Genomic DNA, 21,070 nt, shown 5'->3' with positions numbered 1-21,070 from the left:
AGAGGTTTACTAAACACTAACTATAGGCTTTACTAAACAGAAATGTTTTAAGTTTAGTTTTAAAGGTGGAGGTGGTGTCAGCCTCCTTAACCCAGATTGGAAGTTGATTGCATAGTAATGGTGCCTGATAGCAGAACGCCCGCCCTCCAAATCTACATTTGGATACTCTAGGAACTACGAGTAAACCTGCACCCTGAGAACGGAGAGCTCTGACAGGAACATAAGGCACTATCAGGTCTTGCAAATAATGCGGAGCTAAGCCGTTTTGGGCTTTATACGCAAGTAATACAATTTTAAATTGGATTCCGAATTTTACGGGTAGCCAATGGAGCGACGCTAACACTGGAGAAACGTGGTCTCTCCTGCTAATTCCTGTCAGTACTCGTGCTGCTGCATTTTGGATCAGCTGGAGCCTATTCAGCAAATGACTTGGACATCCTGCTAATAACACATTACAGTAATCTAGTCTAGAAGATACAAATGCATTAACTAGCTTTTCTGCATCACTCTGCGAGAGGATTTTCTTAATCTTTGCAATATTACGGAGATGGAAAAACGCTATTTTACAAACCTGATTGACATATGGTTTAAACGACAAATCCTGATCGAAAACAACACCAAGGTTTCTCACAGTTGCACTGGAAGCCATTGCAACACCATCTAGTCCCTTCCTAAGATGCTCTGGACCAAGAATGATAACCTCTGTTTTATCTGAATTTAGAAGCAAGAAATTTCTGGACATCCAGTCCTTGATGTCCCTAAGACATGCCTGAAGTTTAACTAACGGTTCTGTTTCATCCGGCTTCATAGACAAGTAGAGCTGCGTATCATCAGCATAACAATGAAAGTGTATGCCGTGATTCTGGATTATACTTCCCAACGGCTGCATGTATAAACTGAACAAGATTGGCCCTAGCACTGAACCCTGCGGAACACCATAACAGACCCTTGACTGTTCTGAAGAAACCTCATGTACATGAACAAACTGGAACCTGTCAGATAGATATGATTTAAACCAACGTAGAGCTGTCCCTTTAATCCCAACAACATGCTCTAACCTGTGCAGTAAAATGCCATGATCTATAGTGTCAGAAGCAGCACTGAGGTCCAGTAGAACCAATATGGACACTAATCCCTTATCTGAGGTCCAGTAGAACCAGTACGGACACTAATCCCTTATCTGAGGCCATAAGAAGGTCTTTCGTGACTCGAACCAGTGCTGTCTCTGTGCTATGATGCATTCTAAACCCTGACTGAAAGACTTCAAACAGATCATTTCTATACAAATAGTCACACAACTGGCTTGAAACTGCCTTTTCCAGAATTTTAGATACAAATGGAAGGTTGGAAATTGGTCTATAATTAGCTAAGGTGTCTGGGTCAAGAGAAGTTAGCAGTCTTTATGAAAATGAACTCAAACAGTCAACACGTATGTCTACATGGACAACAATACTCTGATCAGAATCACATAAAAGGTGTTTGTGTTTTGTTGAAGTGGAGATAGCAGCTGGGTTTCAGCTAAACATGCGGTGAAGTACCAGGAGAATGCTAGAGACAGACAGGTGGGAGGTGGACGGGTCCAGCATCTCCTGGTGCCGTAGGAGACGATGATGGAGCAGTAGCAAAACCATGAATGAGGTGGAAGATGAGACCTCCATCTATCTGGATCTCCTTCTGCCTGAAGCCTGTTCTTCTTCCTCCCTGATCGGACATCTCTCACATTGTTCTGCTGCAGCTTGTTCTCCGGCTTCCTCCTCCTTATCTTTAATCTGGACTTTCACTAGTTTTTGTCCTGGCTCAGAGTGAACAAGTCCCACTTTGCTGCCATTAACATTGTTACATTATTGTTTGGAAACATGCAGGTCCCTCGGATTAAGAGTCTGATGCTCGACATCTGAGATACCGAGGTCTTGCATGAGAACTTTGTTTCTGTCTTTCCTCCATTTGTCTTTTTAATAGTTTAAGATGAATATTGAAAAAGTTCATGTCATTACTTAACAGTCAGAAATAGCTGTCAGCAGTTAATCCACCTGAACAGGGACTTGAACCCTGGACCCTCAGATTAAAAGTCTGATGCTCTTCCAGCTGAGCTACTCAGGTCACATTTGGACTATTTTGTTTCTTCTTTTTCTCAATTTTTTTAAAAATATAAGGCATTTCAGAGGTTTTGAAAAGTCCTGGAGGAACTTTCAGTGGTTGTTCCTCTTAAACATGACAGGAAATGCTGCTCAATTCTGCTTTAAACTTTGCAGGTGATACTTTACCTTCAGGTTTTGTTTTATTTGAATGCTAACCCTGTATACCTAGATACCAAGCTTATTTCCAGGAATTCTTAACAGAAAAAAAAGAAAAGAAATAGCATTGTTTCACCTCATTCATAGCTCTGTTACTTCACATAAAGCCAGGACAGTAGTGGAACAGGTTTGTGTACTAAATATATCACAGTGAGGTGAAATAAAGCTGCTCCAGAGGTAGAATGAACTTGTTGTGTCAACAGGGTTTTTTATAACAAGTTGAAGACGTGTGTTGAGGGCCCTGTGGCTTAGTTGGTCAAAGCATCTGTCTTGTAAACAGGAGATCCTGGGTTCAAATCCCAGCAGAGCCTTTAAACTCTTGAAGACAAAGGTAAGGATGTCACTCCTGTTTAAAACCACAGACCCTGTCGCAATAGGGTCCCAGTGTGTGTGCTAGGTGCCCTCTCTTCTCCACCTTTTGAGCCTGTGGACCTGAAGTGGCTTTCAATGAAGACAGCTTTTCTCCTCGCCATGACATCAGCAAAGTGATTTGGTGAGTTACATGCCCTATCAGTCAGTGGGTCCTGCTTGAAATGGAACCCAGATGGCTCAGGGTTTACGTTGTGGCCGAATGTGGCGTTCCTGCCCAAGGTCCTGTCACGCACTCATGCTAATCAGCCTATCCAGCCCGGTTTGACCCCCAGCCTGCAGAGAGTGGGCCAAGCCTTTTGTGCTCCGTACAGGCCCTTGCTGCTTATGTTGATGCTACCGCGCCTGTGTGACGGTCGGAGCAGCTTTTTATCTGCCATGGTGGCCCTAACAGAGGTCGTGCTGTTTCTAGACAGCGCCTGTCCCACTGGGTGGTGGACACCATCAAACAGGCCTACAGGGTCAGTGAGCGGCCCTGGCCAATGGGAGTGAGGTGCCACTCGACCAGAAGCAGCTTCCTGGGCTGCCCTGAAGGGGGCGGGGCCTCTGGAGGACATCTGCACCGCGGCTTCGTGGACTGACACATTCTCCAGTTTCTACCGGATCAACGTCGCCACTCCCCAACCGTTGGGCGTGGTTCTGCTCCCAGGTTTTTCTGCCCCTGGTCAGTGAGGCAGGTGACCGGGATTCTTCGTGATGTTGTTGGTATTTGTCATCCAGTGATTACAGCACCGCCTGGCGGTTATTAAAGGGGACCTGTTATGAAAAACAAGTTTTTTCTTGCTTTAACATATATTAAGTAAACCGCCGTGAGTAACGACGGGAGCAGAATCCATAGGCCGGCCTCCGCTGCTGAAACCACGCCCACAACTAACTCCGCCGGCTGGAGCGTCCGCCATTGTTTGGAAGCGGTGAATCGTGTGGCTGTTTCAACGAGGGACAGTAATAATGAGGTTTTGCATCGACATTTACCCTCATAAAAGGATCAGTAGCAACAGACCCGGCAAATCAGGTCTTGTGTTGTGGGCCCTGTGGTTTAGTTGGTCAAAGCACCTGTCTAGTAAACAGGAGATCCTGGGTTCAAATCCCAGCAGAGCCTCTAAATCAAATGTCTTGAGATGAGATGAGAGAGTAGCTAAACCAAAGTGTCCTCTAAAAAGTGAATGTGAGTTAGGAGACCAGATCTAACTATCTGAAGGTTAGCATTAGCATACCAAACAGAGGAGAAGGTGTAATATTTAACCAACCATGTGGAAGACCAGACATTGGATACATTTTTCCACAAAGTCTGTGTTTTTTTTATCATTACAGGAGTGTATATATTTTTATATATTTAATTTATTTGATGAATTGTCTCTTTGTAGGCCATGGTCTCTGCAGGGTCTCATGTGTAGAGATCTTTATGATTGTTCAGATGCTGCTGTGGTAAGTTTGTTCATTCAGTTGTTCAGTGGAACAGGTTTGTGTACTAAATATCTCACAGTGAGGTGGAATAAATAAATAAGGTGGGTTTATTCAACTGATACTTCAGTCATTCTAAAATGTGTGAATGAGTTTTAAAGAGACCTACCACCACCGACGTAGACACAACACCTGGGCCTTAAAGCTCAAATGAAGGTTCCCATGTTCACATAAGACTGTGGCCCAACACACCTATGGAAACATTTACTGGTAAAATCATTAGTATTATTGATACCTGTACTGGTCTGGAGTGAACCCAATCGCAGCACAAATGAAGCAGGTTGTTGTATTTAAACAGTGTTTATTTGGAGGTTATAGCAGGTCAGAGCAGCAGCAGGGACTGGATCCAGAGTTGGATCAGTTCCTAGAGGATGTTAGCTGGTGTCGTGCAACAAAGGGAGTGCTGGTTCACTTATTACACAGTTATTCATAATTATAATTATAATAATAATGAAAATGACATATCAAATTGAATAATCAAAATGAAAAATTTCAAACGGGGCACAGGCAACTTATCAGGAAAGAATAATAAAGAGCACAATCAGTCTGAATGTAGCTGTTATTCTCTGCGTGCCAGACTGTTGCCAGGGTTGGTGCTATAGAATAACAGTGAAGGAAGTCGTCACTACACACCTACAAAACACCTCTTTACTGCTATTAACATTGTGATGTTATTGTTTGGAAACATGCAGGTCACTCAGATTCAAGGTCTGGTGCTCTAAATCTGAGATACCAAGGTTTTGTATGAAAGCTTTGTTTCTGTCTCTACATTTGTTGTTTTTATTTGATAGGTTGAGATGAGTCTTGAAAATGACCAGGTTGTTTCTTTACAGTCAGGAATTGTGGTCATCAGATAATGACCTGATCAGGGACCTGAACCCTGGACCCTCAGATTAAAAGTCTGATGCTCTTCCAGCTGAGCTACTCAGGTCACATTTGGAAGGTTTTCTTTCCTCTTTTCTTCTTGTTTTTACAGATATAAGGTAATTCAGAGGTAGACTTTACCTTGTAAGGCAGTTTATTAGGAGGTGTGATCATGAAGAACCACTCTTCTGTTATTCAGCAGACGGGCCATTAGAAGGCCGTCTATTAAGTTTGGTAAGATATAAAGACGTTCACGGTCACGATAGCCAGGAACCGAACCTGGGCCGACTGCTTGGGCCGACCAGACAAGGACCTTTTTCATGTGAGACAAACACGATAGCCACTAAACTACAGAAACTGTGCAGCAGGTTATTGATCATAATTCAGTTTCTATTTCTATTCCCCCTTAATGTTATAAAAAACATCTAGACAGGTATGATGTGACCGTGATTTTTTGTTTGCCGGATATGTTTTTTGTGGCTCGTTGGTCTAGTAGTATGATTCTCGCTTTGGGTGCGAGAGGTCCCGGGTTCAATTCCCGGACGAGCCCCAGAGATTTATACGATTTGTGGTTTTTCTCCTCCAAGTAGCAAAGTTTCAAGACTGTAGTACAATGCTTTACCTGAAGACCAACATTGGCATCATGTGTGGATCCCAGCAGAGCCTCTAAACTCAAATGTGTTGAGATGCTGAAAGATCACATATCTCTCACTGCTGGTTCTGGCAGTATTTCTCACACTATTGCTTAATTATAGCAGAGTACTTTGTCAAAAGTTCTCCTTCTCTTAGTGAACATGGATGCTTTGTTTTGTATTATATTGGAGAACTTCTAATGTCTCCTTAATTTTGTAATAACCAGAGAGAGTAGCTAAACGAAAAAATGTCCTCTAAAGAATGAATGTGAGTTAGGAGACCAGGGGCCTTATGTGTGTATATGGAAAAAGTTGTAAAATACGTCATTCATTGAAGGTGACCCTCATAATGCGGTGCACCTTATAGTGCCGAAAATACGGTACACACTTTCAGTATTTATGCAAATGTACAATGGTCCATACATAATGACAAATATGTATGCTATAATGTCCACTTGTGCAATAACATCAGCACACACATGTCAGTGTGTGCCAGAAAAGTGGAATAGGACAAAGTGCAATATACATTAGCACTTTACAAATGTCAGCATTAGAGCACTTTAAAGAAGCAATGGGGCGACGTGTAACCTGCATCAACACTTTACAAACTCCTGCACTTAAGGACTTAGCACTTTAAACATGACGGTCACTTAATTGCTGGTATCAATTGTAACATGTTTTATTCCTTAATGATTTTTATCTAGCTCAGTCGTGTCTCTTAATGTTGTGTTTTTGTATACAAATACAAATACAAGTGAATTGAGTTGGTACTGCACTGGTGTAAAACTGGGGTTGCACTGGTACTGTCAGGAGGTTGTAGTGAGGACCCAGATGCAGGAGAGCAGGAGGCAGGAGTTCCAAAAAACTGTGATTTATTAACTTAAAAACAGAACCAAAAACGCTGTTAAGCAGGATACAAAAACCAAACTGTGAACAAGAATCCAAAACTATGACAAAACCTGATGGGAAAAACATGGAGGGCAAAACAGTACGGACCAGCAAGGAGCAGGGGAAAGACAAGACCAGATATACACAAAGGTTAACGAGACACAGGTACAGACGATCAGGGCAGATGGAAACAGGAAGGTCAGACAAGAACTTAAACACAAGGACATGGGCTTCAAAATAAAACAGGAAATGTCAACATGAAATGTCAAACCCTAACAAGTACAGAAATGGTACTGCATTGGAACTGAACCGGTATTGCACTGACATTACAAGTGTACTGCACTGGTACTGAACTGCTGTTGCATTAGAATTTAACCGATGTTAAAATAAATCAGCAATGATCAACAAATGTACATTTTTTATCCATTGTGAATACGTTGGTGACTCCTTAGATGACTTGATGTGGCAAAACGTACTCCACACTGATCACACTAGTGTCTCTAGTGTGAATGCGTTGGTGAGCCGCTAGGTGACTTGGATTGGTAAAAGCCGCTCCACACTGATCACACCTGTAAGGCTTTTCTCCAGTGTGAATACGTTGATGTCTCGTTAGATCACCTTGCTCGGCAAAAGCCGCTCCACACTGATCACACCTGTAAGGCTTGAATCCAGTGTGAATACGTTGATGTCTCGTTAGAGAACCATGTCGGGCAAAAGCCGCTCCACACTGATCACACCTGTAAGGCTTCTCTCCAGTGTGAATACGTTGGTGTCTCGTTAGCGAACCATGTCGGGCAAAAGCCGCTCCACACTGATCACACCTGTAAGGCTTTTCTCCAGTGTGAATACGTTGATGTCTCGTAAGCACACCTTGCTCGGCAAAAGCCGCTCCACACTGACCACATCTGTAAGGCTTGAATCCAGTGTGAATGCGTTGGTGAGTCGTTAGATGACTTTCCCGGGCAAAAGCCGCTCCACACTGACCACATCTGTAAGGCTTTTCTCCAGTGTGAATACGTTGGTGACTCCTTAAAGCACCTTGATGGGCAAAAGCCGCTCCACACTGATCACACCTGTAAGGCTTATCTCCAGTGTGAATACGTTGGTGACTCGTTAGAGAACCTTGCTGGGCAAAAGCCGCTCCACACTGATCACACCTGTAAGGCTTCTCTCCAGTGTGAATACGTTGATGTTTCCTTAGAGAACCTTGTTGGGCAAAAGTCGTTCCACACTGATCACACCTGTAAGGCTTGTCTCCTCCAGTGTGAATACGTTGGTGGTTTATTAGATTAAATTGTCGGGTAAAAGCCATCCCGCAGTGACCACAGCTGTATGGTTTATCACCAGTGTGAGTTTTCTTATGCCTCTTCAGGTTTGATGAAGTGGTGAAGACTTGCTTGCAACGATCACAGCTGTATCTTTTGGGTCTTCCTTTAGGATTCTGTAACAGAGAAGATGACTTACATTATCTTGGCTGCATTATCAAAAGCCTTTTCAGTTCAGGAGCTAGAACAGTCTCATAATTCACAAATGCACACGCCGATCCACAAATGCAAAAGGACAAAATTCACAAATGCACAGACCGATTCACAAATGCACAGAACAATTCACACGTGCGTAGGACAAGATACACAAATGTATTTTTGATGCACACACAAATATAACCTGATTTACAAACGTTTTTTTTCTCTGTGAGCTGTGCTGGATTTGCGTGTGACTTTTGAGACCCCCCTAACGTGACTCGATTCACAAATGCATTTTTTTTAACACGGAAGGATCTGCAACCAATCAGATATCTTCCTTCGTTTCAGCCAATCATAAGAGCGCACCCCACGTGGGGGACGATTTACTCGTAAACCAATCAGATTAAAGGGGCGGATACACCTGCTGTTTGAGCTGCGCTATTCGTTTAGAAAAGTGATTCAATATTTCGAGTTGGTGGAGTAAATATAAATAAACAAGACAGCAACACGGGATGGAGAGGAGATCACTGCTCTACTTTTCTTGTGATCTCAGTAAAGAAAACAGCGCGATCGGAGATGGTTTGTCGGGCCGTTCAACCAGAGCCGTCGGGAGACTGGAGAGCTCCAAGTCCTGCCGATGCAGCAAATGATGATGAGAAACAGCAGAGATATTTATGTATGTATCACCATCCACCCGCCCCACTAGGTAATGAAGCCTATAATCGGGGACCAGAGAGAATGCAGTTCTGCCGAATTATGTTTAGTGGAGGCAGACATTATCTCATTACTGATATGATTTAACAGAAGATTCCTAAATTGATTAATACATAAATTGGATTTTTGTTTCCAGTTCATTAGAATGGTTTTCTTTGCGATACATAAGGCAGTGAGAACCAAGTGAATCAGGTTAGATTCCATGTGGATGTCTCCCAAGTGACCTAGTATGCATAGTGTGGGGCACACTATAATTCTCTAATTGAGCCATATGCAAACTTTTTTTTTGTAAATATTTCTGTGCAATTTTTTTTATATGGAACAGCACCTTTCTTTGTTTTGCGTGCAATGTTTACTTTTTTCTTTTTAAAAATTGTATTTGAATATAGAAAATAAAGCCTTTTTTACTGCAGATTCTCTCACTATCCTTATTTTACTATTGATCTCGTTGTACAGTTTATAATTTGAGACATTACCTTACTTTGAGAAACCCCAGAAGAGAAAACTGTTGTGTAACAAGTTTTATTAGACAATTTAAAAGTATTTCCAAGTGAGTAAAACCACACAAGTACAAAACTATTTACACATATGCAGCGTTATTTGGATAAACTGAGCCCCTGTTGCGGATCTTAAGGTTACCTTTATGCCTGAAAAAATATTAAAACTTAATAAAGTGCCATATTAACAGCGCTACAGCTGAAGTTAAAACGGCTTTTAGCTCTGGGCTGATCAGGCTAGGGATGAAAACGAGGGGGAGTATTGGGACAGGCACCTGGGCCAAGTGCCCTAGATTTCAAGTGCCCTAAAATCTCCCCCTTCTTTTTTAGGGGTTAGGGAAGAAAAGAAGTGCGAGTGGAGAAAAGAAGGGCGAGTGAAGTTGAATTGGGATTGGCCCCAAGCCTCACTTGCCTCAATAAAGGTCAGTGTTCATGACTCCACCATCAGAAAGAGACGGGGCAAAAATGGCTGCATGGCAGAGTTCAAATACCAAAACCACTGCTGAGAAAAAAAAAGAACATAAAGGCTCGTCTCAGTTTTGACAGAAAACATCTTGATAATCCCCAAGACTTTTGGGAAAATACTCTGTGGACTGAAAAGACAAAAGTTGAACTTTTTGGAAGGTGTATGTCCCATTACATCTGGCGTAAAAGTAACACAGCATTTTAGAAAAGGAACATCATAGCAACGGTAAAACATGGTGGTGGTAGTGTGATGGTCTGGGCTGTTCTGCTGCTTCAGGACCTGGAAGACTTGCTGTGGTAAATGGAACCATGAATTCTGCTGTCTACCAAAACATCCAGAAGGAGAATGTCTGGCCATCTGTTGGTGACCTCAAGCTGAAGCACACTTGAGTTCTGCAGCAGGACAATGATCCAAAACATACCAGCAAATCCACCTCTGAATGGCTTCAGAAAAACTAAATTAAGACTTTGGAGTGGCCTAGTCAAAGTCCCGACCTGAATCCAATTGAGACATGATTGTGGCATGACCTTAAAAAGGCGGTTCATGCTGGAAAAGCCTCCGATGTGGCTGAATTACAACAATTCTGCAAAGATGAGTGGGCCAAAATTCCTCCACAGCTCTGTAAAAGACTAATTGCCAGTTATCGCAAACGCTTGATTGCAGTTGTTGCTGCTAAGGGTGGAACAACCAGTTATTAGGTTTAGGGGGAATCACTTTTTCACACAAGGCCATGTAGGTTTGGATTTTTCTTTCCCCTTAATAAAAACCTTCATTTAAAAACTGCATTTTGTGTTTACTTGTGTTATCTTTGTCTAATATTTAAAGGGGACCTATTATGACATCTAATACCTATTTTAAACAGGCCTTGAATGTCTTAAAAACAAGCTTTTGATTTTTTTGGTAAATAAATTAGAAATTCAGCCTCTGAGCCATGTCTTTATCTTCCCATTCTCTAACCTCATTATCTATGCGGGACTCTGAGTGGGCGGGGCTATGATAATGAGGCACTGGGCTGATTGGCTGCCTGAATGACGTGATACACCGCTACAAAAAAATGGTGGAAGCTCCGGCCGGTGGAGTTAGTTGTGGCCGTGGTTTCACGCATCGGAGGCCAACCGATGTAAATCACTCCCGTCGTTCCGTAACGACGGGAGCAGAATTTTATTGGCTCGTAGATCCACATCACACTGGACGGCTCATCCGGGCGGCTGTACAGACACTGCAGAATTTGGTTGCTTTCCTCCTTCTCTGAGTTGACAGGCTGAGATGAGACCACTTTATATATGTTAAAGACAGAAAAACCTGGTTTTCATAATAAGTCCCCTTTAAATTTGTTTGATGATCTGAAACATTTAAGTGTGACAAACATGCAAAAAAAAATGTTTTTGGCAAATAAGAAATCAGGAAGGAGGCAAACACTTTTTCACACAGCCAGGGATTAAAGCAAAAAAAAAATGTTTTGACTGAAAAAAAATTTTCAGACCATTTCATATTCCCCCTCCATCTATGCGTTGCACCACACTTTAACCTTTTATACTTGCAGTTGGTGCCTGCGTAGTATGCGAGGAGAGCCCGTCATACCGGTGGTGACCGATAGGGGGCAGTAAGCAGAGCAACAGTTGGAAAAGTGATATATATTTAGTAGCAGCGGTAGCAGATTAGAACAACGAACAAGTTTACAGGACAATATTGGATGATGTAGGAGATTATAACATCGTGTGAATGTGTTTGAATGTGTATGAATGTTTGGTGGTGGTCGGAGGGGCCATTTGGCGCAATATGGTAGCCACGTTTCTGTCAGTCCTCAGGGCAGCTGTGGCTACAAAACGTAGCAGCTGTGGCTACAAACGTAGCAGCTGTGGCTAAAGACGTAGCAGCTGTGGCTACAAATGTAGCAGCTATGGCTGCAAAACGTAGCAGCTGTGGCTACAAATGTAGCAGCTGTGGTTACAAACGTAGCAGCTGTGGCTACAAAACGTAGCAGCTGTGGCTACAAACGTAGCAGCTGTGGCTACAAACGTAGCAGCTGTGGCTACAAACGTCGCTACCACCACCGGGGAGAATGTGTATGAATGAATAATGAGGAGCGACCAGGATTTCAAACACGCTTGCCATATAGCCTACTTAAGTTGCTTACATCTTTGGTTTCAGGCAGTCAGAATCAGGGTCAGACTCAGAACCAGAACCAGGCTATTCAGTGTTAGTCAGCACTGCTACCAGAGATGGAAGAGGTCAGAGGGAAGTTGAGGTGGCACAAGTCAGTGCCAGTGAGGCAGAGCCACTTAAGCCTTACCCCACAGACAGGGGGCATTTTGATGAAGACATCAACGATCCAGATATAAAACTCTACATTCTGACTAAAGGGTCCTGCAAACCCAGGGGTAATACTTTCCCCAGGAATCAGAATAATCGCTGTTTTTCAGAGGAGTATTATAACAAAAAAACACAAGCCGGCATTAAACTGCCCCGCAGCTGGCTTTGTTATTCCCCAAATTGGATAGCGCATATTGTGAGCCCTGCTGGCTATTTGGAGACCGCAGTTCACCACACTATAACGATGCCTGGGTGAAAGGAGTCAGAGATTGGGGGCATCTGTCAGAAAAGATTGAACTGCACGAGTCCTCTCAGTCACACGTCGGAGCGTGTGTAGTGTACGAACATTGGAAAGTTAATGGTACCATTGATGCGCAGCTGGAGAGGGACGTGCGTAATGCTGCGCTTTTTTGGAGACAAGTGTTGGAGCGCATTGTGAATGTGACACTTACACTGGCTTCTTGCAACATTACGTTCCGGGGGCACAGAGAGCTTTTAGGACAGCCAAACAGTGGTAACTTCATTGCCATTATCGAGCTGCTGGCAAACTATGATCCTACACTGCGAGAGCTTATCAAACGGCCTGAAGGGTCAGTCAAATACCTCAGCCCTCAGATCCAAAATGAACTGATATATATATTGTCACAACGGGTTCAGACGGACATTACAGCTGATATGAACAATGCACCGTTTTTCGCTCTGTCCAAGCGAGATCAGCTCAGCCAAGTATTCAGATATGTCACCATTGTAAGAAACGTGTGGGACATAGTGACTGATATAAAAATTATCAAGTATCAGACACATCTGCAAGTGAAATTGAAAAGAAAATCATTGACAGCATCACAAAAAATGGCCTCGATATAATGTCGTGGACAGGGCTATGATGGAGCGGCCAACATGAGCGCCATTTATGCGGGAGTGCAGGCGACAATAAGAGAAAAGGAGCCTCTTGCGACATATGTACACTGTGGTGCACATAACCTTAACCTAGTGCTGAATGATGCCGTAAAAAACATTTCCGAGGTGGCACAGTTCTATGACACCATAGAACATTTGTATGCGTTTTTTGGACACAGTATAAAAAGGTGGGCAATGCTCAATGACATCATTTCCACTGAGCCCTCAGCCCACTCCGGTGTAACACTGAAGCAACCCTGCCCTACCCGCTGGTCCTCCAGATATGATGCCATTGCTGCTATACGTTACAGATATGTGGATGTAATGAAAGCGCTGACTAAACTTTCTCTGATCAGTAACAAGAAGGAAGAGTGTGCTGAAGCAGCAGGACTAAAGAAAAAAATGGAAACATTCACATTCGTTTATCAGGTGGTTCTGCAGAATAAAGTTTTGGAGAGCGTGAATGTGGTTTCCAAACTGTTACAAGCTACAAGCACTGACATACAGAGAGCAGTGACATTGCTGGAAGGCATCATACAGAACCTGTCTGGAGTACCGTGGCGCTTTTGACCAGGCAAAGATGACTGCAGAGACGCTTGCAGAAAAATGGGGAGCTCAGACTACCTTCGAAAATGTAAGAGTCAGAAAAACGAAACGTCATCATGACGAACTATGCGAAGATGAGCGTCTATCCAACGCAGAGAGCTATTTCAGAGTGAACATTTTTTATGCCAATCTCGACATAATAATCAAACAGCTCTCCCAACGATTTATCAGTATGCGAGAAACATCTGACCTGTTTGAAGCACTACACCCAACGACTCTCCAGCTCGCAGGTGATGATGAGTTATATGGCAAAGCAAAACGCCTGTCTGACCACTACAACAGGGACATAGGAGGTGCGTTCCCCGCACAACTGCTGTCATTCAGGGCATGCTTGAGGGCGGAGATTGCTCAGAAATCCAGTTTCCCAACAGGCAAAGTTGCCGATAGTGAATCATCACTCCATAACATCTACCTTTGATGAGGTGCGCACCGCCCTGCTGTTATTTTTGACCTTACCTGTGACCGTTGCAACAGCTGAGCGCTCCTTCTCAAAATTAAGACAGATAAAAAATTATCTGAGGAGCAGCATGGGACAGGAGAGGCTGAGTGGGCTAGCAATTCTATCTATTGAGCACAACAGAGCCCGGGAGTTGGACATCAAGGACATTGTGGATGATTTTGCTCAACGCAAGGCTCGTCGGATGCCATTCATATAGGCTAGACAAGCCCAACACAAGCGCTCAAGCGCTGTGTGTGTGTGTGTGTGTGTGTGTGGGGAGCTGAAAAGAGAATAATAGGACAATTTTTGTAAAGCCGGTTTTTAAAACCTACGTTTCGGCTCTTCAAAGGGACACAACGTTACATTTTTACAAGTTTAGCTGTGTAAGATAGGCTATATTTTGACACTTGAAAATAGCTGTTCACTGTCACTTCACATTCAGTTCTTTTTCCAGCTGGAATGTGCTAGCGGTCTCTTGTCTGAGCACAACCATTTCAAAACCATATAGTTTCACTGAGTTCATTAGCCTACGTGATTTGTGTATGTTAAACTGTGTGCTTCTGCGTGGTTTGTGCGCAAATTGGTTTAAGATTAATTCCTTGCCTCTTGTTCAAAGAGGAGTGCAGTTAGTTGTAATTATTTTTGCTTTAAATGGCTGCTTTATTCTATAGATTATCAAAATTAGCGATGATCACCTAAACAGACTAGTGCACTTCTGGTGTTTATACAAATTTGTATGTGCTAAAAATGCGGGGTTGTACAATGACAATAAAGCACTTTCATTTACTGTAGCTTAAAATAGCTTGTGTTGTTTGCTCATTTCAGCACCACAGACAGTAGACAGCTCCATATACCTGCTTTTTGTCACAGCGCACTCTTGTGACTCCATTATCCAACAGCCAAAAATAGAATTCACATTTGTAACAAATATCCATTGGAGAACGAAAACTCAGAACTAATTTAAAGTTAAAAATATATATATCTGTAAGAATCACTTCTTACAGCAGCAAAGACGCTGGTCAATACAGCACAGCTGTAGCCTATAATGTATTGAAGGTGGAGAGGCGGAGCTCCCAGCATGCAACGCGTAATTGAATGAGGTTTTATTTTATATTACTTTTTGTTTTCTACTGATTGTAAAGTGAATGTGCAGCGATGTATTAATGTTGATATAAACTTTTACTCAGCAAGGGAAGGTTTCAGTGGATAAGAGTCACCGCACGCTTATGATATTAAAGTCTAGTCTAGCCACCGTGAGTGAGTAGGTCTATTCAGTTAAAGACGTTGTCCTGCAGTTTGCGTCTCAATGTACAGTGCGACATACTAAAGGGCCCGTACATCGGTCTTGCACTGGGGCCCGTAGACATAACGTTCCGCCACTGGCGTTAGGGCTCGGCCAAGTGAGGCTTTATAAATATATGGGCTTCATAAATGTATGAAATAGATGAGCGCGGAGTCGGCGAGGAGCTGCGCGCCGCGAGGAGTATGAGCCGGGCCCTGTGAAGCCTGATTTATGGTTCCGCGTTAAATCGACGCGGAGCTTTCGCCGTAGGGTACGCCGTAGCTGGCGTAACCCACGGCGTAAGGCCTGCGTTGGTGTAACGCGGAACCATAAATCAGCCTTAAACCACACCTGCAGCCCGTCAGCTCATCAGGAGGAGAGGTTAAAACAGCGGGGCTGCGAGTTGTTCATTGCTGGTTCGTTTTGTCAACTCTGAGAGCTGTATTGGTTTGTTTGTTAGTTTGCTGGTGGTTTTTTTTTCTCTCTGGGAATTTTGAGTTATTTATGAAGAAGTTCTGAAATAAAAACGGTCAAAATCACCCCCCCCTGAAATAAAAACGATCCAAATCACCCCCCGCTGAAATAAAAACGATCCAAATCATCCCCCCTGAAATAAAAACGATCCAAATCATCCCCCCCGAAATAAAAACGATCCAAATCATCCCCCCCTGAAATAAAAACGATCCAAATCATCCCCCCCTGAAATAAAAACAGTCCAAATCACCCCCCCTGAAATAAAAACGATCCAAATCATCCCACCCTGAAATAAAAACGGTCCAAATCATCCCCCCTGTAAAACTGCCATCCCCCCTTTCCATCCCTTATGTCATTTCATCAATGAATGTGGTTTTACTGCTATTTCAACATTTAGAGTCATCACCAGAAAAATAACACCAGAAAAATAACTTATTTGACCATTTTCACCTGTTGCAAGTAAATTTTCACTTGAAATAAGTAGGAAAATCTGCCAGTGGGACAAGATTTATCTTCTTATTACAAGCAAAAAAATCTTGTTCCACTGGCAGATTTTTCTACGTATTTCAAGTGAAAATCTACTTGAAAACAGACTGATTTATTGCTTGTGTAGTTGAAAAATACATGAGAACAGGACCTTGAAAAAAAAAAGGCATATTAAATCGCAATCGCAATATTGAGGAAAAAAAATCGCAATTAGATTATTTTCAAAAATCGTTCCGCCCTACATTAGAATCATAAGTGCTGCCACCTCATTGTAAACGGCATCATTTTGTGAGGCCATGCAAACCTGTATTTATACTAGTGTGGACATTAATGTTTTTCTACAATATTTCGTACTCATGACAGTAAAATAGGCCATTCTAAGTCAATTTCCTGCAGCAATTCCATTCCAAATCATTAGAAAATGTTAACACACAGTTGTGCATGAAAAAAAAAAATATCGTGATATACCGTGAAACCGATATAATTTTGAAAAATACTGTGATATAAATTTTTGGTCATACCGCCCAGCAGGACCCCCAACTATCCAGGCCAGCAGAAATAAGAACTTACTTATTCATAAGAAATAAATAAGTAAATAATGAAACCTTTAAGAGGAAATTGAGAACAATAAATAAGTAGTGCTAAACAAGCAAAAGGGGACTCAGTTAAAAGATAATTTAAAAAGGTGAGTTCATCCATTCATGTGCAATATTCTTCCATCCATTCATGTGCAATATTCTTTCATCCATTCCTTTTCATCGTGTATATAAATATCTTTATATTGTCTGTTTCTTATTTTGTTTTTAAATAGTCTTTTACATGTGTGCACTTTTATGGAGCGGCTGCTTAATTTCATTATATTATTATAACGACAATAAAGGCTTTCTATTCTATTCTATGTTTTAATGTCTAGGTTGACATTTGTGTGGGTTTAATGTGAGGATGTGAAAATGCATCAGTAACATCAGCAGCAGCAACAAACCTCTAAACATCAAGTAGGAACTTATTTAGTTTCATTTTTACAGTTAAGATTGAATTGCTCTCCCATTTTAAATATATAACTGGATCTTATTTGATCCCAGGGCGACAGGATGTTAATGAGCAAACGCTCTCCATGCGACGTCTCTAGGATTTAAGGCTGATTTATGGTTCCGCGTTACACCGACGCAGAGCCTACGCCGTAGGCTCTGCGTCGGTGTAACGCGGAACCATAAATCAGCCTTCAGGTTTGGTTCGTCAGCAGGAAACAGACGGACCGAGAACGAGCGGGTTCGGGTTCGGGTTCGGGTTCGGGTTCGGGTTCGGGTTCTGGTTCTGGTTCTGGACCCGAACACTGACCTGCAGACCAGCAGCTTTAGTCCTGCTGGATGAGGAGTCCTGGTTCTGGTTCTGGTTCTGGTTCTGGTTCTGGTCCATCTCCTGGTTCTGGTCCCGGTCCGTCTGCAAACACGTGGCCTCCACTCGAGCGTTGCTGCTGAAAATGTGGATTAAAGCAAAGACGTTCAATAAACTCTACAGCCCACTCCGGTTGTGTTTCCTGTATCTGTGTCACGTGACTGCCCCGCCCCTTTAGGAGACTAATGCTGCGTTCCATTTACCTCGGAAGTCGGAACTCGGAACTGGGAATGGCGTCACAGCCGAGTTATCAGCGTTCCAGTTACAAAGTAGGTAAACACGTTTGTAGTTCGAATATACCACATGAAAAATGTAAATTACACTATAGCAGCATATGCCGAACAATACTTGTATACGACTGATTTAGTGTGACCAAAACTAGAATGAAGTGCTACGAATTTTTACAGAGCTCTCTTCTACTGTTTTCAACCGGGGCAGCCATCTTGGAATGGTAACTCGGGGGTGGTGAAGACTCTCCCGCTTTCCCAGTGGGAAATCCCACTTCGAGGGGCGTTCCAGTTGAAAATCCCGACTAGGAACTGGGAAATCCCCACTTCCGAGGACAAATGGAACGCGGCATAATATAATAATAATACATAGCTCTGCTCAGAGTCGTCGGTCACTGCAGAACTGCCAAAGTAATTTTCCCATCGGATAAAATGAAGTTTAAAACTAAAATAAAACTTGCTTCTTTGCTTAATAATACTGTTATTGTTATTATGGAAGTCTTTTTGGAAGGGAAAAAAGAATATTTGACTGATCCGATGATCTTGTACTGGGTTGATGTACACGTTTCTTCTTCTGTGTCATTTATTTATTCACTTGCTTTTTTTCATTTGTCTCTGTGTAACATGAGCTGTCAACATGCATCCTCCTTCGATAGCTCAGTTGGTAGAGCGGAGGACTGTAGAACCAGTAAAACAGGTATCCTTAGGTCGCTGGTTCAACTCCGGCTCGAAGGACTGCCATTATTTTTCATCTTCCCAGAGCGGGACTCTATTTCATCACTGTACTCGGCTATGGCTTTGGCCACTGCCTTCTACTTTGGTTGGGACATCTGAGTTGTTACACCACGTGTGTTTCCACATGTTACAATCAAAAAGGGCTAGTGGCGCAATGGATAACGCATCACGTGCCACTGACGTCACTAAAGTATGTGAGGGTTCAGGGCTGGAGGGTTTAGGGTGGAGATTGGGATTCAGCAATAGCAGTCCTTCACCTTAAAATCTCGGTCACCACGTCTGTTTTGTTAGGCTATTCTATTTCAACCAGTACTCACTCAACTAGCCCTCATTCAACTAGGTCTTACTCAAATAGAACTAATTTAACTATTACACATTCAGCTAGTCATCAATAAACTCCTGCTTATACATCTTGTCCCCTCTCAAGTAGTCCTCATTCAACTAGTCCCTACTCAACTCGTCATCATTCAACTGGTCCTCATTTAACTCGTCTTTAATCAACTAGTCCCCACTTAAAGCAGCACAACGTAACTTTCAGCTTTTCTGAGTTTGGCGGCATCTTTTGGACAAAAGCGGTATTGTTTTACCAGAAAGAACACTACGTTTCCCATGAGCACCAGCGCGAATACTGCCGGAAAACTCCTGTCCCCGTCGCTGCATTTGTTTTGATAGAAGACGGGGCGGACTTTTCTGTTTCACCAAGTGAACAGAAGGAACGCAAAAAAAAAGATGTTAAACTGCTGGAAAGGAACTGGAATTTACCGGGATACCTTAAACAAGGAAGCCAGGGAGCGGTATATGGAGAAAATAATGATTATTAATTATTATGAATTATAATAATAATTAATCCCTACTGAAGAGCCATGTGTTTCAATAAATTTGTATAATAGTACAACATACAGTACATGTTTTGTATCCCTCTTACTTCTCTTTTCTTTTTTTTTGACCGCTATATTATGGTGAAGAGGCTCCGGCTCCGAGGCGTGATTATTTTTGTTTTCCTCTTGAGATTATTTTTTCCTCTGCAGCTACAAATAAGAGTTAATATTTTTTCCTCAACAAACTAGTTTTATCTGAAGATTGGGGTTAATTGCACCGCAGAGAGCTGGCCAGCAACTGCGTTTAGCTGGCGAAGTGGGGAATAAAACCCGTGTTTTGATCCGACTCGGTCTGTGTGAGTGTTTGTGGTTTAAGGCTGATTTATGGTTCTGCGTTAAATCGACGCAGAGCCTACGGCGTAGGGTACGCGGCGACATGCACCGTACGTGCGCGTCGCCACGTCCCCTATGCCGTAGGTGTGCGTCGATTTAACGCAGCACCATAATTCAGGCTTAACTGTGTGGAAGCCGGTGTTTGGTCGTTACAGCCGCGATCCAAAGCGAGCCGACGGCTCTTTCACTCTTTTACTCTGTTATCTCAGATACTTGGTCTCCGTGGTTCTGCCTCCAAGCAGGAAACCGTTGAAAAGTTAAACCATTAGGATCTTTTCCCCACGTCTGTTGTGTGGAGCTGCTGCAGCCGCAACGCAGCAACAGGTTCTGCGGAGCTCTGAGCTCCAAGCCCCGCCCATTTTCGTCTCGACTGCGAATCGGGAAGGAGGGGGAAGTGACGTATGCCGTAAAGCAGTCAAAGTCGTAACGACTTGTAGTTTTTTAGTGTGGCAGGGTTCCTACCATGCTCCTCAAAGTTACATAGTGCCAGTGAAGGTGATACAGACCCCTCAGACCATGACAGAGGTGTCATTAAACCTGTTGGAAGTTGATGTACCATCACAATGACTCTGGAAATATGATATTAAGGTGGAAAAGTTACGTAGTGTCGCTTTAACTAGTGGTTATTTAACTAGCCCTCATTCAGCTACTGCTTGCTCAATGAATCCTTTTCCAACTACTCCTCATTCTACTAGTCCTTACTGAATTAGTTCTCATTTAACTTGTCCTCATTCACCTAATCCTTGCTCAACCAATTTTCATTCAACTAGTCCCTACTCAGCTAGTCTTCATTCAATTATGCCTTACTCAACTCTGCATCATTCAACTATCCCTTATTCAACTCATCCTCTTTCAACTAGTCCTTGCTCAACAAAACCTCATTCAATAATTCCATACTCAACTAGCCCTATGACCAATGTCTGCTGTCTACACCTGTTTATATAGTTGTGTCTGTAGACCAAAAACTAACCAAGAATGAGTCATATTTACATCAAACTGGTAGTTGTCCTGTTAACAGTTCATTAATACTAATATATCTGCACTTGTTTTACCTTTGACAACATATCTTTGTCTCACTAGTCTCTGTTCTCTCTCACTCTTCTTTCTCTAGCCACCTGGTTTTCAGCAGCTAGGTGTTTTCTCTGAAAGGGGGTTTTGTCCCTTGCCAGTGTTTTTTTGACAGTTGTTTGGGGGTCATGTCATTGGTCTCTGGAAAGCACGTAGATTGTGTTGTATTGACTCTTTACTATATAAAGAAAAGATGGAAGCACGACGAGGATGGGATTCAAACGCACGCGTGGAGAGCACAATGGATTAGCAGTCCATCGCCTTAACCACTCGGCCACCTCGTCTGTTG

General features: G+C 42.8%; 1 protein-coding gene and 7 non-coding genes across 8 annotated transcripts; 4 read left to right on the top strand and 4 right to left on the bottom strand.

Moving 5' to 3' along the window:
- Positions 1 to 2,027: 2,027 nt before the first annotated feature.
- trnak-uuu (transfer RNA lysine (anticodon UUU)) lies at positions 2,028 to 2,100 on the bottom strand. The gene has a single exon. It is a non-coding gene; the product is annotated as a tRNA-Lys (tRNA).
- Positions 2,101 to 2,531: 431 nt separating this feature from the next.
- On the top strand, positions 2,532 to 2,605 carry trnat-ugu (transfer RNA threonine (anticodon UGU)). The gene has a single exon. It is a non-coding gene; the product is annotated as a tRNA-Thr (tRNA).
- A 1,083-nt stretch (positions 2,606 to 3,688) lies between these two features.
- trnat-agu (transfer RNA threonine (anticodon AGU)) lies at positions 3,689 to 3,762 on the top strand. Its single transcript has one exon. It is a non-coding gene; the product is annotated as a tRNA-Thr (tRNA).
- A 1,219-nt stretch (positions 3,763 to 4,981) lies between these two features.
- On the bottom strand, positions 4,982 to 5,056 carry trnak-uuu (transfer RNA lysine (anticodon UUU)). The gene has a single exon. It is a non-coding gene; the product is annotated as a tRNA-Lys (tRNA).
- Positions 5,057 to 5,466: 410 nt separating this feature from the next.
- trnap-ugg (transfer RNA proline (anticodon UGG)) lies at positions 5,467 to 5,538 on the top strand. The gene has a single exon. It is a non-coding gene; the product is annotated as a tRNA-Pro (tRNA).
- Positions 5,539 to 6,396: 858 nt separating this feature from the next.
- LOC133452337 (zinc finger protein 239-like) lies at positions 6,397 to 17,677 on the bottom strand. Its single transcript, XM_061731586.1, has 2 exons — positions 17,484 to 17,677; positions 6,397 to 7,949 (listed from the first exon to the last, which is right to left on the bottom strand). Exons 1-2 carry the CDS (start codon positions 17,559 to 17,561, stop codon positions 6,957 to 6,959), a joined length of 1,071 nt encoding a protein of 356 aa, XP_061587570.1. The 5' UTR covers positions 17,562 to 17,677; the 3' UTR covers positions 6,397 to 6,956.
- A 736-nt stretch (positions 17,678 to 18,413) lies between these two features.
- Positions 18,414 to 18,502, top strand: trnay-gua (transfer RNA tyrosine (anticodon GUA)). Its single transcript is given in 2 exon segments — positions 18,414 to 18,450; positions 18,467 to 18,502. It is a non-coding gene; the product is annotated as a tRNA-Tyr (tRNA).
- Positions 18,503 to 20,983: 2,481 nt separating this feature from the next.
- trnas-gcu (transfer RNA serine (anticodon GCU)) lies at positions 20,984 to 21,065 on the bottom strand. Its single transcript has one exon. It is a non-coding gene; the product is annotated as a tRNA-Ser (tRNA).
- Positions 21,066 to 21,070: the final 5 nt, after the last annotated feature.

Source organism: Cololabis saira, chromosome 10 (assembly GCF_033807715.1).
Source record: "Cololabis saira isolate AMF1-May2022 chromosome 10, fColSai1.1, whole genome shotgun sequence".
Classification (NCBI taxonomy): Eukaryota; Metazoa; Chordata; class Actinopteri; order Beloniformes; family Belonidae; genus Cololabis; species Cololabis saira.
Note: the sequence above shows the minus strand (reverse complement) of the source record. Positions and strands in the feature narration are given on the sequence as shown.

Coding starts and splice junctions, on each gene's coding strand:
- LOC133452337 (XM_061731586.1), bottom strand. CDS start 17,561: ATGGACCAGAACCAGAACCAGAACCAGAACCAGAACCAGGACTCCTCA. Junction 7,950..17,483: donor CTAAAGCTGCTGGTCTGCAG/GTCAGTGTTCGG, acceptor TCTCTGTTACAG/AATCCTAAAGGAAGACCCAA.